The 17,075-nt window shown below is 29.7% G+C and overlaps 2 protein-coding genes across 2 annotated transcripts; one reads left to right on the top strand and one right to left on the bottom strand.

Moving 5' to 3' along the window:
* Positions 1-192: 192 nt before the first annotated feature.
* On the top strand, positions 193-1,991 carry LOC146534943 (apoptosis regulatory protein Siva-like). The gene is made up of 4 exons (XM_085192685.1): positions 193-450; positions 552-700; positions 792-943; positions 1,713-1,991. The coding sequence occupies exons 1-4, from the start codon at positions 342-344 to the stop codon at positions 1,750-1,752; spliced, it is 450 nt and encodes a 149-aa protein (XP_085048811.1). The 5' UTR covers positions 193-341; the 3' UTR covers positions 1,753-1,991.
* On the bottom strand, positions 1,988-16,348 carry LOC146534944 (cytochrome b5-like). The gene is made up of 4 exons (XM_085192687.1): positions 16,130-16,348; positions 9,436-9,524; positions 9,082-9,192; positions 1,988-3,525 (listed from the first exon to the last, which is right to left on the bottom strand). The coding sequence occupies exons 1-4, from the start codon at positions 16,244-16,246 to the stop codon at positions 3,453-3,455; spliced, it is 390 nt and encodes a 129-aa protein (XP_085048813.1). The 5' UTR covers positions 16,247-16,348; the 3' UTR covers positions 1,988-3,452.
* Positions 16,349-17,075: the final 727 nt, after the last annotated feature.

Below are 17,075 nucleotides of genomic sequence, written 5' to 3' on the forward strand. Positions count from 1 at the left end.
GTTCATCTCCTCGAGTGCGGATTAAGCCCACAACCAGTTAATTTTACAGTAACATTTTGTGCTCCCAATTTAATGGAAACTTGAAGTACTGGTACCCTACCTTAGGTAAGTATTTTTTTCTGTTTAATAATTTTATTATTGTTACGTACGTTCTATACTCTATTCAATTTACTATTGCACTTTGCCTGTTATTTGACGTTTGCGATGACAGCTGTTAAATGTAAACTTGGTTTTGAGAAGTCGTAAAATGTTTTTTTATTATTTACCCCCCACAAAAAATATACTGCATTGACTACCGAACCATACATTATTAATAATCCGCTTTATATAAAGATAGGACGATGCCGAAACGTTGCAATCCTTATATAGATGATTTTGTTCAGCAGAGCAAAATGCACATAGGTCTCAAGCAATTTAACAATAATGAAGACAAACTTAAAAAAGTTTACGGTAGCATCCTTTCTTTTTGTCTCACTTAATACTTTGCAAATTATTGAATTGTGCTAAGGATTTAGCCTTTAATTTAAATTACATTGACATTGATTTTGTAGAAAAAACTTTACAACTCCTTTTTCGAGGGGCTAATAAAACTCAACATGATGCAACACAAAATTCTGATCTAATACCTGTTGAAAGGAAAGACGGAATGAAGCAGTTATTTATAGGAAAAGATGGCGCTCTGTTGCATTCAGGATCTATGGTAATTTAGATTTATTTTTACATTCACCTGTAAATCAGTGTAATAATAAATCTGAAAATTTTTTAATGTTTCTATAATTTTTCTATTTCAGGCAATCAATAAAAATTTCATTAAAAAACATTGTGCTTGTAGTGCACTTACTTCAGAATGCTGTGCATATTGTGAAATTGCCTTATGTTCTCCATGTCAGCATCAGTGCACTATGTGCACCATGACATACTGTAATAAATGCTCTTTATTTGGGTAAGATAACAAAAATATTGAATAAAAAGCATCAAAAAACTGACAAAGGTTAATCATATCTTTATTTTTTGAGTTTGCATATCTGGGAGAAGATTTGTGCAAAAATATTCTACCCAAAGATTATTACTAAATATGCACAACAACAGCAAATTGTAATAAATTTCTAAGTATTTCCATAAAATTCTTTCAGCATGCATAGCTTAAATAGACAAGTGCTGAGGTAAATGCTTGAATCCCATTATGATCAAGGTGTTATGTATATATAGGTGTCAGCGAACCATTTACGAAATCAGCATATACAATAAAATATTTCAAACCCATACCTAAAGAAATTATTTAAGATACCTTAACAGTTTAGACATAGGGTTTTTTTTTATTTCATGATGTTTTTCCCTACCTGTTTTTTGTGTGACAAAGTTATGCATAGATACCAATACTGTAAACACTTACTATTATAAAAATACTACTAATAGTTAAACAGCTTTAAATTTTATTGCCAATACCTACAACTCCATTTCGAAATGAGGCATGTGTGGTGTGCTGCGGATAGGTTTATGTCTTTGTGCATCGTTCTTGACAAATAGCGTTTTATTTTACAATGATAAAATTAATAATTATTTTGTTTGACAAAACAACTTTTGGGATTTTTTAAAATTGTATTAGGCTTTTATAGAGTAGCTAGTTAAAACTATACTTTCATTTAATACTGGTGCTGACACTTCCATCCTGTATATATTTTTAAATATTTAAAATGTTATTTCTCTTACAGCTCTGAAGGAAAAGAAATATGTGTATCATGTTACAGTTAACATAATTTCATTAAATGAATATAGTTGATTATAAGATAATTAGTAATAGAAGTCATACAAGAATACTATATTTTTTTAATAATACATTCAGATATATTTCACTACAATCTGTTATAAGAATAAAAACAAATTTAACTTTTAAACTATTTTTCTGTAATATAATTTAAAATGTGATATAGGACTAAGCCTCATTGTTAATAACTATTATTTAAGGAAGATAAATAAAATATTGCAATATATTTTGATTTATTTTTATTTCTGTAAAAAATACCACATTAGCACCTGTGGATTGTAATTCCTTGCCGCTAGCAGCTTCATATAAACTGTTAAACAAAATGATATATGCTAATATAAAATAAATAAAAAAATCGTTATTTTCATAATATTAAAGCATTGTGCCTTGCTGTTTGATACATACATAATATATTAAAAAAATGTGGGAAATTGACTTTATAACAAACCATTTAAAGCACCTGGCTTCTTATCCTATTTTGTAAAAATCGACCAAAACAAATATTTTCTTTCTTTTATATTATTATTAGTATGTATTTTGTTTCATTTTACACATAGCCTACAACACACCTTTACATTATAAACCATTACCCAGATTACATCATTTTTAATAACTTGTAATGAAATTCAAATAAAATCTATATTTACCAAATTTCTTTAATTAAAAAAATATAAATACAACTAGTAATTGTCACATATAAAATATTTTTGCATTTTGTGGGAAAATATAGTTTACTATTCTTAGGAGTTTAACTATACTATTGAACTAATATTAGTAAAACCTTTTATAATAAAAAAAATCTACTAATCTTATGTAAGTTAAACATTAATTGAAGGTTCTTGGTGGTAATTTTGTAACAGAACTTTACATAAAAATAGTAAATATAGTATTCTCTCATTTTGTTGTCTGCCTGTATATTAAGTATGAATGCTAATATATAACTTAACATTATAATAAATGCATACAAAGGCCATTATTACATAGAAATTTCAGAACCTGTGAATTTTTTTTATTTAAAAATTCGAAAGTTTAACAATTGCTCTCACTAACCTCTACAACAATGAAAGTTCCATAGAAAGTTATTTATAATGTTGCCATTTTAAATATTAACACTTCACTTTATATACATACATATATTAAATGGAAAAAAAGACTTTTTAAGTCATTATGGGAATATAAACTCAAGTATATCAGGCAGTGGCGTAGTAAGGGGGAGTATCATGCCCCGGGCGTCGCTCATAAAGGGGCGCCAAATAGTCAGCAAAACTATTAAAACATAGATATGAAATTATATTGTGTTCGACTGGGGGGCGCTGTAAAAGTATTTTCCCCCGGGCGCGAGTTAGGCTCGCTACGCCACTGATATCAAGTCGAGCGCTTGTTACTCATTTCTTATCAACGTACAGTAGAAAAGCTATTTACAATTATCTATACAGACTCTAATGCCATTTAATGTTAATAAATTACAATATGGACTATAGGAGTTATATCAGTTATGACAACTGTACATAAATTAATATTTGTACATACATGTATAGTATATGTATATAAAGATGTTATTTTTCTAAATGTTGCACTGACGGTAGCGTTTAAAAAATAATCATTTTAAATCGTTGATTATAGAGTATTGATAAGTTGTAATAAAATCTCTTAAATTATGGTGAAATTAAAGTAATTCGTTGTGGTATTAGATGAATAAGTATCTGAAGACGACGGTGGCAGCTATGCCCAGCAACAACGGCACCACCCATGAGCCCCAACTGTTGACGGAAAAACAAAATAAAAGTGTCAGAGCCATTTTCTTTACTATTTACCTTTTTAATTGTAGATTTTAAAGTAATATTCGTAAATAATTTGCTTTCTTATATCACAGACAAAGAACTGATGGATTCACTCAGTAAGTAGAAACAGGCTTAATGCAGCTTTACACTAAAATTAATTTAAAATCAGTATTTTAACGTTTTTTCCCTCATGGCAGACAGAGGGATGCTTGTATTATTACACTCCGTTCTGCACGTCCTCTTCAATTTCATGTGATAAAAGTTAATGCTTTGTCAAATATTAAAAAAATCTAATGAGCTTAATGCTATCATCGCCAGACACCAGATCGAAGAAATGAAAATATGCATTTAAATAAATATTTCATTTCCACAAATGGGGATTAAACCCAGTCGCGCTAAGACTGGATAATGAGATTCAAACAACTATTCCACAATCATTGTATCTATGTAAACTTTAAAATATAATTTAATTGGACTACAAAGAAGTTTTATTATCTCTATATATAATAAAACAGTAAAAATATGTTGTCTGTACATTTAGCATTTTTGACTGAAATGTATAGAGGGACACTTAAAAAGAATAATAGAAAGCAAAAATATATTTTTTAAATTTCTTGTCTGTCTGTCTGTTCTCGCTAATCTCTGAAAGTACTGAACCGATTTACGTGAAACTATCAACAATTTATTTGTTTTAACCCAGCTTAACATCTTTAGTTTGTTTCATCAAAATCGGTTCATTGAAGAAAAGTTATAGTCATTTGAATGAACTTAAGGTATGAGTTTGCCTGCAAATATATAGCAATCCATATCTATACTTATACGTATAATAAATCTGTATTTGTTTGTAATTAATCTGTATTTTGAACCGACTTTCAAAACAAGGAGGGGATTCTCAATCAAACATTTTCGATTCGATATTCGATTAATTATTTTGGTTTTGATTTCGATATTGGATTATTCGATTCGATTTTTGTAATATGCAATCATTACAGTTATTTTACAGAGAATATTATAAATTCTCACCCCAATCAATAATTTAACATTTAAGAATGTTTGAGAAATGAATAAACATGTAGTTCAAGCGGGCAAAGCCGAGGGGGGGGGGGGGCTAGTACTAAAACAATATTATACCTAATCCTTCACTACTTCTTAAACACGTGTTTAAGTAGGTAACTATAATGTGCATTGTATATGATGATGCTGATAATTAAATAAAATGTTGCGCGTGGTTAACTCTAACATGCATCTAACACGATCAACGACTCGGGTTGGCTGGCTGATGATAAGAAGGTTTAAAAAGGATTAAATATGTAATATAGGAAAGAATGGAAAATAATTTGAGCATGCTTCATCATTATGCATGTTATGTCATAATAGTATTTGTGATATGTGATAATACAAAAATTTAAATTATTTATTTATTAATTAATTTAATTTCATCTGTTTATTAAACGCATATATAGTAGATTCACACTAAGACCTTAGCTGTAAACTGTGAGTTGCGTATCACACAACAAATAATAAACTATGGCCTTCCTCAATAAAGGAATATCGAACAAAAAAATTCTGACTGGTCGACTACGACTAGGCTAAGTAGTTCCTGAGGTTAACGGGTTCAACCAAACAACATTTTCAGCTTTACAATTTTAGAATTGATATTAAACGATCGTTGTGGACCAAGAGACCCTAGAAAATGTCAATTTGTTGTCCAGTCCGTAGTAAACTATCAACAATGCCCATGTTCTCATTCAATTATTTCATAATATTTTATTATGTTTATGAAAAGAGGTTAAAGTTAAGTTATATAACAAAACAATTGACATTAATGATAATCATTGTATCCATTAACTACGAGTATAATAGTAATTTATTATCAGGCTGTTTGTTATCAGGTCGTTGAATAAATTAAATATTGTACTAGAAACACCTTTTAAAATAAAAAAATACGTGATGTAGAATAATATTAGTTTAAGAATCAAAGTTCAGATACAATAATATGGTTATTTACATGATGCAGTCAGATAGTAAGAGAAGAAGTAGAAAAATCACTATGCTGTTTCTGTATATCTTAGACTAGTGGACCCGGACGCGGCTACGCCTGCTTCAACTATAAGAATATTTATTAAATATATTCATGAAATTATTTTCAATTTTCAATAGAATTAGTAAGAAAATATAAGCTTTAATAATTAAAAAGAATAATAAGTAGAGACATATTATTAGAAAAAATTATCTGAGTTATTGAAATGAACCAACAAAAGGACTAAAGGATAGGTATTCTTAATATTAGAAAAAGTACCTAAAGTTTTCCGTGCGTGCGTACATAGATATCGACTCTACGAAATAATTAAACATTTCTCTCTATTAAGTAGGATAATTTTAGCGGGCAATATCAAATAAAATAAGAAGAGAACCAAAGTGTAGCTTAAATTAATTATAAACAGCAACTAATTACATAAACATTTACAATAAAAAATGTATGAAAAGTTCGAAAGAAGTTCGTAAGAAAGTTCGAAAATGTATGAAAATTTATAAAACCGTCAACGTCATCTGCCCGTTCGCGTCGGTCATACTATGCCGCCCGCTAGGTGACTAGGTCATTTGGAATCAGTGACATCTCCTTAATTATTTATTAGTATGTTATACAGTAAACTATAATTTCAATCTAGATAAAATGTTAATAGTGACTATTATATTTATTTTCATAAGGATGAATATCAAAATATAAGTTCATTTTGGGTGACGTTTTCTTAAAACAACAAACAAACTTTGCAATCCGTTGCTTAGCAACGACGGTTGTTATTAACATGGCAGAATAAATTGCATGTCAAATTAGAAAGTATTTTAATTTATTAGTTTATATGTGTAATGTAATGTTATATAGCCTATAGCACTTCTGAAGAATGCAGCTTTCGTACAAAACAAATCATAGTAAATCGGACCAGTAGATCCAGAGATCTTAGCGTTCAAACAAACAAACAAACAAACAAACAAACAAACTCTTCCGCTTTATTATATTAGTATAGATAGTATATAGTATAGATAACAAGTTAAAAACAAATAGTGACTATATTATTATACTGATGTGAAAACAGCTCGACTCGACCAGAAATAGGCTTAAACTTAAAAACCGATTCTTCGAACCGACCAAACCGAAACTTGCAGATTTAATTTTTTTTCCATACAAAACTTTCAACCCCTATTTCACCCCTTTAGGGTTAAAATTTTTCAAATTCCCTTCTTAGTGGATGTCCAGATTACGAAAGTAATCATCTGTCCAAATTACGCGGTTACGGCTGTGCGTGCGTCTTACCTCAGTCAGTGAGGACAAGTCCTTTTATATATATATATAGATTAAAATATTAAATAAATTGCTTATCCTGAATGACTATGATGATATATGCTCATTTTTCTCCAGTCATTGTAGTTAATACTTGAATGATAATGACATTATAAATATTATCAACAAATAGACGCGTGTATTAGATAACATCCGATGATGATTTAATATAGGAAGGAAGATGGTGATGGAACAAAAAGCACACATGTCGCTGTAACTAAAACAAACAAAACGATTGGAACGATAAATAATAAGCCATATATGATTACTTGCTTTATTTAAACAATATGCACCGTCGTGACCGCGTACAGTGAACCTACGAGCTTCTACGCTGTGGGGTAAGCGCTAAGTGCTACAACTATATAATAATATTATGCCTAAAATAAATATCTAGGTATTCTATTAAACCCACGACTATTTTACATCAATAAGCCCCATATGGTATGTGTAAATATAAAAAAAAGCTTTATGAATATGAAAAATAACAATACTGGACAAGCCCCGTGATTACACGCATAAAATTCAATTTATAAAATATAACATTATGTAAATAAAATTACATTTATATATAATATTAGTTATTTATATAATAATATACTTTATTAAAATATATTATCTATGCGACTAAATACTCTTTATGCTATATTTATCTATAATCTATTACTAAATTAAAAAGCAAGGAACAGATAAAAATCACAATTTTAAATTTTTGGTATGCTTAAGTACATAGTGAGCAAATATGTAAGTTTAAACAAAAATGGATTTATGTGCGTTCAGTGAGTGCGTTACAATGTGTGTGCATTTTGTGATCTATGAATATGAATTTAGAACTATGTCAGCAGATCTTTCGAGTGAGATCAAAATAGTATGAATAGACACAAGAGATACAGTAGAGTAATAACTTATGCAATTATACAGTACTTAATCATTTAATGAAAATTTAAATGGATATATGCCTATATGATGTTTTAATAGTCACAAAATATATGATGTTTTTAGTACTGATTGAAATTATGCCAAAATATAAATATCAAAATAAATGCATATTTAACAAAATACTATGTATTATCTGTCTAAACTATCAAAGTCATCCAAAACTGACTGAGAATTGTGGCTTTATGTTAGTACTCTATATAGAATTGTGTACTATCCATCTAGTGTAACATTACAGCACTAAATGTGACGCGTACAAATTAACTTACAACACGTGTCAATAATAATTATAAAATTGGTGATTATATAAGTTTAATTACATTTAAAAAAAATTTTTATGTATATGTAAGTAAAAATGGACAACTTAGCCTGTATTTCACATTTTTTGATAATCTTTAGTTTTGATAATCAATCATAGTTTGAAAATTTTATGACACATTGGACCATTTACAAGAGTCTATAAAATTGTAGATAACTATAATTTCCACGCCATATTCAACCAATTATACTATTATTTTCTTTGTAGAAACTGTCATTTTTTATTGACACGAGTTGATTATAATACTAAATTCAAAATTGAATCGATATAAAAATATATTTATTCATAAAAATATTACTATTTGTTAAATGTTCTCTGTAGAAAAAAACATCACAGTGACAAAGCAAATGCAGATGACGCCCATATGTTATTTTTATTTTATCTTTCCTGTATGACCTTAGGCCTGGAGTCAAGGCAACGAAACGATCGTTACAGATAAAAAATATTTCATTTTCATATTTTAAGTTATTATCATTTTGTGTTTTATAAAATGTAGATCAGATTTTTCAAATATTTAAAATATAATAAAATAACAATTTTAAATTTATTTGTCAGGACGCAGAATGTAATAGAATATGATACCGATGATTGAAAAAGGGTTTGTTTATAACTGATACAGATAATTAAGGAAAAAAAGAAGAATGATAAAGAAAATTATTTTAAAGGGAACCCATACACGGATACACTTATTTTCGGATAGTTACTTATTTCAAAATGCATGTATTGTTATTGTACCTATAAATTGTATAGATCATTTTCTTTTTTTCATTAATAGCATTTTTTAAATCGTCTTACAAAATACCAAACTCGTTTACGTTAGGAAAGTATTTTTTTTTATACTAATAAATGTTTAGCGTTCAAAGCAAAAGTCTGTCCGTGCGTAGCTGTGACAGGTAAAAGTAAAAATTAAGGTAAGTAAAGGTAAGTTTAGGAGATTACGCACTTGCTCTGCTCCAATTGTTGGTCGTTGTTCCATTGCGCCGGCAGATTGGTCTTTATTTGTTTCCTATCAGCCTCCACTACTTCGCCTATTTTAAACTTCTTCATTAACGCTCTGTGGAGAATAGGTAGCATTAGTTCATTGTTTGAAAAATGTTTTTTCCTTCAAGGTTAAAGTAAAACTTTTTTTAGGAGGTCTAATTTACCCTATGTATATTTACTTCATCAAAGTTTTATCAATTTGAGTTTGAATTCTTTCTTTCAAAAACAAGATATTACTGTCAACTGATAACTTTACAATCATTTTCTTTTCACATACATATGTTAGAATGATAAATAATAATAAACAAACACTAACCTGGCATCAGAACTGTGACTGACATCTTCGAAGGCTTCAGTGGAGTCCTCACCTGCCAGTTCCATAATTACTTCTTCTCCACCAGGATGCTACAAAGAACATTTGGAAACATTATTAAAAATTGTAATAGTGCTGAATTACATGTAAAGTACAATTTTTGTTTCATTTGTTTTACGAATTATTCATATTTTTTTTCAGGCAAAATAAAAAAAAAGAAATTGAATTTTTATGTTAAGTACGTAGTATCTGCAACTACTCATTGAACAATACTTCGTACGAAGACTATATACAGAGTTAACATTTTCTATAATATTCTATTGCTCTTTCATATTCAAAAATTTACTAATAAAAAAAACATAGTAGAGTGCTTATATTTTCAAAATTTTTTGAGTAAGCATATGAAAAAAAAGGCAAGTTTCAAACAATTAAACTATTTCTTTAAATATATAATTAGATTACAAAATGTAGCGGAGATTAGTTAAGATAAAGTATTATTTGGTTATCAAACAGCTTTACAATTTATGTATGTACCTACTACAGATGTATTTGCACAAGGCGGCCACAGAGTACTTGAATTTTAATAACTTGCAATCTACAAATCTAAAATTTTTACAACATGGTACTACACGTGTTATATCGTAGTTGTTACAAAACGCCTTGACATTTTTTCCTTATACTCGTACCTATACTTAGACGAGACGAGCTACGTTCGATAAATTTAATTTTGCAACCGCACATAGCAGGGTAGAGAGAGCGAACCTGGGCACTCTCTTTCCCCACTTTCGGTGAAGTCTGGAGGTTGAATGCCGCGTTTTACCTCGTTACCAGAACAAAGAAATGAAAATATTAGTTATTTAATTTACTAGCGTAAGAATCGAAGCCACGATTGTGCATATTTTTAAACGGTTTTATTTAGCTCACCCCGTTTGTTTGTTTGTTTGGGTCAAATTTAGTAATTGAAATTTAACCCTCTTCCCGTTAACCGATTGATCTGAAATTTGGTATACGCCTTTGATTCTGGTGACAATACAATTATCCATATTCAATATTATTGTGAATCCAAGATGGCCGCCGCTACAAGATGGCGGACAACTTAGTTTTTTTCAATCCCATCAATATGGATATCAAATGAAAGGGCTTGTCAAGTAGAATTCAGTGGACTATACAAAATCAAAATCCAAGATGGCCGCCACTATAAGATGGCGGACAAGTTAGTTTTTTTCAATCCTATCAATACGGGTATCAAATGAAAGGGCTTGTCAAGCAGAATTCAGTGGACTATACAAAATCAAAATCCAAGATGGCCGCCGCTACAAGATGGCGGACAAGTTAGTTTTTTCGATCCCATCAATATGGGTATCAAATGAAAGGGCTTGTCAAGTAGAATTCAGTGCACTATACAAAATCAAAATCAAAGATGGCCACTGCTACAAAATGGCGGATAATGTAGTTTTCAATCCCATCAATATGGGTATCAAAATAAAGGGCTTGGTAAGTATAATACAGTATACTATACACAATTACAATATGAATCTCCCACCTAAGTCAAGATCTGGTATCCTGTCGAGGACTGTGTGGCTATAGGGTGCCTAAAAATGATACGTCGCTAGGGGTACCACCCAAGGTAAAAGGTAAAAGCGCGCCGAGAACTGTATGGCACTAGGTGGATAAAAATGATATGTCGTTAGCGTTTTCCCCTCAAGATTCAGCCACATCTTGTTGTACATAGCCTTGTCCCTCTATTGGACCTCTGGGGGGGTCGTTCGTAACATTCTCCATTAACCTTGCAATAATGAGACATCGAGCCTCATTTCAACGAATTGAATAGCATGAGAAATAAAAACTAAAAACTTAAAAATAAAAAAGTAAAAAAAAATTTTTAAGTTAAACGGTTTTATATTGCAGATAAATGTACTAAAAGCTAAAAAATAATTTCATAGAAATTATGATTACTAAAATAAAATCGTGGGGACACTTGCTACTTACCACTAGGTGGGTGAAGTCTCACGCTATGTCTTTCAATTGTAGATATTGGACGTGCCCCACGATTAAATTTTAGTAATCATAATTTCTATGAAATTATTTTTTAGCTTTTAGTACATTTATCTGCAATATAAAACCGTTTAACTTAAAATTTTTTTTTTACTTTTTTATATGTCACTAAAAGTAGAGAATAGAGTAACTTATTATACAATCTCTTGGCATACGGACAATTAATTACTAAATGTGTAATTTTTAAGGGGTTGGAATCGTTATAGTGAAAATAATGTGCAAAAATATTTGAAAGTATCTTTATTTTAAAAATATAAATTGTTACATAATCGTTTCGTAATATTAATTTACTTATAGATCAAGTTAATACAGCCGCGATATCTTTTTATTCGCGACCTTTGAATTCAATGTTACATCATAAGCGTGGACGACGAAGTGATAATATTTAAACGAACTGTTGCTACCAAATTGTAGGGATTAATATTATTTTACGTGACTATATATATAAACGAGACAGCTTGTGGGTTGGATTCCCTGTAGATGAAATGAAATATTTAAAATGTTAATTTCCTTGCTCTGGTTTTGGGTTCCATTCATGCGCGTAAAGTGATTGCGTTACTCATTCCGCCATTCATTTACATAGGAAATAAAAACAAATTAAATATATTTATTACCCCGAGTGGAGATTGAACTCACTACATTGCGACGATAATAAAAATGGAAATTTTCAGCAAATTTACCATACCATCGAGTTATAATTATAAAGATAAAAAAGATTAGCTTGGATCAACTTTAGTCACGAGGCAGGTTGTTTTATCGCCAATTTTTAATTAATTATAAATTAGATTATTATGTCATAGGGTCTATTAAGCATGACATAAGTCCTTTACTATGTTAAAATTTACGTAAAATATTAACAACAGGTTTAAAAATCTTGTTTTTAAAAGAAACAATAGACGAATCTCTATTGAGTTGAGACGTTTTTTAGACTTCATAAAATACTATAAAATTATTATAATTAGCAAACAATAGGTGTATGTTATAAAAAGAAACAATATTTTTAATTCTTTAAAACATAAACTTAGATACAGAAAAACTATTACCATTTAAAAATTGCGAAAAGTTAAGTAAATGATAAAGGCTTTAACAATTTTTCTAAATATCAATTAGAAATATTGTTAGGAAAATATTTCTTGTTCTAAAAAAATTGAGGTCGATTGTGGCGCAGGTCCACGAGCGCGAATATAAACGCGAAAGCTTGTGGACTCGATTTCCACTCGAAGAAATAAAATATTTCATATTTTAATTTTCTCATTCGGAAACTTGTGGGAATCGGAAGTGTGTTAACACTAGGTACAGGGTTCAGGTAACCCTCTGCCTCCAGCTCTTCGGGATTAGGTGAAGCTATTTATATTTTTATTATTCGAGGAACAGAAGGTTGATGCTATGTTAACCCTCATGGCCTTTATAGCGACACTCGATGAGGAGAGAATAGGCAACTCTGTCCCTGAGAAATTGCAAGCACTACGAGGCTGCCTGCGAAGTTGTCGACAGCGGTAAGGGCGCGCCCTGCGGGATTCGAACCTAGGATAGGCAGTGCCAAAGGGAACCACCTACTTTGTTACCCACTTTCACATTGTCCAAAGAATGATTTACAATATTAAAATTTATAAGATAATATTATCGATTAATAATTTTGGTCCAACTATTACGAGCATTATTGATGTCTTATCTTAAACAAAAATGCAAGTTGTCGGTTATCGACCGTATACTGACAGATTAAACATAAAAGAAAGATCAACAGATAATTTATATTTAGGACATCGTGATAAATATAATTTAATATTACGTTACATCAAAATCTAAATTACTAACCTAATTGAAAGTCATAGATAGATAATTAAAAAGCAAGTCATCGAGTTCATATCTTAAAAAATATATTTTTTTAGCGTCACGCTATATCAGTGGAACCTGAGTACCACCTGAGAGTGTTAATATGTAAATTATGATAAAACTTATATAATTATGGATCTTCTTACGTAACGTTGTCTATCTGCCTGTTTTCTAAGTTAATTTTTAAAATAATTGAACCGTTCATAGAAAATTTTACGAGCAATTTCTATTTATATAAAACTAGCGGACGCGCGCAGCTTCGCTTGCGTATTTAGGGGTGAATTCTAAAACACCACGAAATATGTGTTCAATGAAATATTTTTAAAAGTCTAAATTTCAAATTTTATAAAAATCGGTGGCGATTTAAAGATTTTTCCATACAAACTTTCAACCCCTTATTTGCACCCTTAGGGGGTGAATTCTAGAAAACCATGAAACACATTTTCGATTAAATATTTTTAAGAATCTACATTTAAAATTTTATAATAATCGGTGGCGTTTTAAAGATTTTTCCATACAAACTTTCAACCCCTTATTTGCACCCTTAGGGGGAGAATTCTAGAAAACGATGAAACACGTGTTCAATTAAATACTTTAAAAAATCTAAATTTCAAATTTTATAAAAATCGGTGCCGATTAAATTTTTTATTCATACAAACTTTCAATCCCTATCTCACCCCTTTAGGGTTAAATTTTTTCAAAATCCCTTCTTAGTGGATGTCCAGATTACGAAAGTAAACATCTGTCCAAATTTCACATTTCTACGCACAGCGGTTACGGCTGTGCGTGCGTCTTACCTCAGTCAGTGAGGACAAGTCCTTTTATATATATAGATTAACCTATCCCTATACTACTGCTAAATACAAAAATCAATTAAATATTTAATAATTAGAACATTGTTTATATTTTAATTATAATTTTAATAAATAACGTTAGTTATTTATGTACATATACATGTACTTAATGTGTGTGTTTTGTTTTGTACAACACTGACATTAATATCCAAAATACGTTATATATATTATGCTTTTATACGTAAAATATCAAAAATGATATAAATGTCACACATTTAATAAAGTGGTGCATAGCAAGCGTGTTGGTATTTCCCGATAACAGTCCCTGAATGTGGGGAAGGGGGATGATAATCCCACTTCATTTCGCATTCCATAGCTTCCCGAGTTTTAGTATGACTCACCCCCATTTTAGCCATAATTAAATTCTTTGACTATTGAACTTTGATCAATGTGTGATATTAATCTATATTTTATATATATATTGAGGTCAGTGGTGGCGCAGAGTGCGACTGTAACACGGAATGGATGTGGGTTCGACCGCCGAACTTTTAGAGGTATTGCGTGTTGAGCGGCGACACTCTACGCGAGTTTTTTAACAAGAAAGGGAAATAACAATATAAATATTTAATTTTCTAGAGTGAGGTAGGACCCACAATCTATAGATTTTATGTTTTAAGCCACAACTGACCTCTGTCTTATTTCTTGTTGTAAATGCTAGAAATAGATATTTCATTAAAAAAAGTTTATATAACTAATATTGTTAACATGAATAAACATTTTATACAACTAAGTTGTAAATGTTTTAACATTTAGTAATTATACCAACAACTACTATGAAAACATGTAATGTTGCAAAAATAATAACACAGTATTAGTAGTTAGTAGTAGTTTTATACAGTTGTGTTCATAAATTATTAAATTATTTAACTATATTTTTTGCTAAGATGATAAAGAATATTATTTTTAAGATATTTTCAATATACAAGTTAGTTCAAAGAACTGACTGTTCAACTAATACACTATGATTATTAATAATAGCTAAGATTTGCTACATTTAGCCTGACCTAAATAACCTTATATAAAAGGAATAATATTTAGATTTTACTATAATAAATGTTGTTTAACTTGATTGCACTCAACACCCCACTTTGCCTTATTACTCAAGATTGATTAGAGATTCTATTCATGTCAGTCAGTCACACAATTATTTAGTTTTCATGTAGTCAATGGTAACCAAAGCCATAACTATTCATGTAGTGTTAATTGATTTATTATTGATTTTAAGAAGAACAATTCATGTTTACCATAAATTTTCATTTAATAAAATAAATTATTTCAATTATCTTGACTTGCTTAGAATAAATAATGATTTATTTACATAATATAATATTTTCTAGAAGCTTTAAATGGTATAAAATCATCATTGTAAAAGTAGTTGAGATATGTATATATTTTTAGCTTCATGCTTTGCCCTATCCTAAATTTAAGTAAAAAAAATCAAAATAGTGTAAGGAAAAGTATTAAATTGTCAAATAATATTTATTAAGTAAAAATAATATCTTACAGGTCTTTTATGGGTCGTTACTCAATACGCATCATTAAACTTTAGAAAAATACAGTGATAAACCTAAAAATCCAAGTGTGCTAGTGTAAAAAAAAATATGCTTTATCATCCTAAAGTTTACAAATTACATTATTTTTACACTAATATCATTTTCAGGAGCTATAATATAAAAACTTTAAAATATATTAAGTTTAATAATTTGCTAAATTTATTAAATGCAGGAAAATAGGCTAGGAAAGTAAATAATGACCCAATTTCGACAACAATCTAGTTTGATCTAATTGTATATACATATAATCAGTGTATTTTCATCCCAATAATACTTGAAAATAACTTTAATTTTATATTAATAAATACATATATGTAAAAACTAATCGATTTTCGAAAAATAATATAATTTTTTCGCCAATTTAGGGAGAATGACGCGTGTAACTTAATAGTTATTACTTACCTCATCCAAAAACTTGGTGACATCGTATACTGAATTATCAATAATAATAAACGCGTCATCACGTGAATTGTGGCTTTTCAACTCTTGCCTGGTAAAAAGTTTCATTTTTTCGCTCATATTTTAATATATTTAATTACTTTTATTATGACTACGCTACAATCACGACGACGTTCGCACAGACTCAAACTGAAGTGATCGCTTAAGTGTCAAAATGTCAAATGCGATGAATTGCGTCGAGAAACCGTTTTTGAACCGTCCATCTTTTATTTTTTTTAACTGGCAGTAATATGAAAACAAAAAAATAATATTCGTAGAAAAAAAACAATCAATCAATTAATAAGGAAAAATGAAAAAACACAATTTTTATTACAAAGTCGTTCAAATTTTAAAGAATAATTTCATCTAATTTAATCGAGGCCGTCGTGGCGCAGTCGCACAAGGGTGTGACTGTAACGCGACGGTTGTGGGTTCGATCCCCATTCGAGGAAGTGAAATATTTATTTACGTTCTAAAATCTTCGCTCTGGTGTGCGCGGCATTGAGTTCTGCTACTCAACACGCGCCCCTGCTGTGTGCGGGATACAGCGTGAAGCTGATTTTTTTAAATCTAATTTAGGTTGACCTTATTAAAATAAAAATGTGAGATGCTTGTTATGCTAATTTTTCATTTTGATTTTACTGATTTTTAACTATTTGTTGTATGATATCTGCATTCTTCAGAAGTGCTATAAGCTATATAACGAAATATCAATAATAAGGAAGGCTATCAGATTGCTGAGCGCGTGCGCCGCACTTATAGCTAATTATATGTCAGTACATTGTATGACAAACATATTCAATTTCATTAGATCTAAAAAAAAAGTCCGCGACACCATATCTCTTATAAATAAGTAACAATAAGGCATTTTGTGACAAAATATAATTGAAAATTGTAAGGTATATTTAAT

Source organism: Heliconius melpomene, chromosome 11 (genome assembly GCF_056956725.1).
Source record: "Heliconius melpomene rosina isolate 202511_hmr_F chromosome 11, ASM5695672v1, whole genome shotgun sequence".
In the NCBI taxonomy this organism is placed as follows: domain Eukaryota; kingdom Metazoa; phylum Arthropoda; class Insecta; order Lepidoptera; family Nymphalidae; genus Heliconius; species Heliconius melpomene.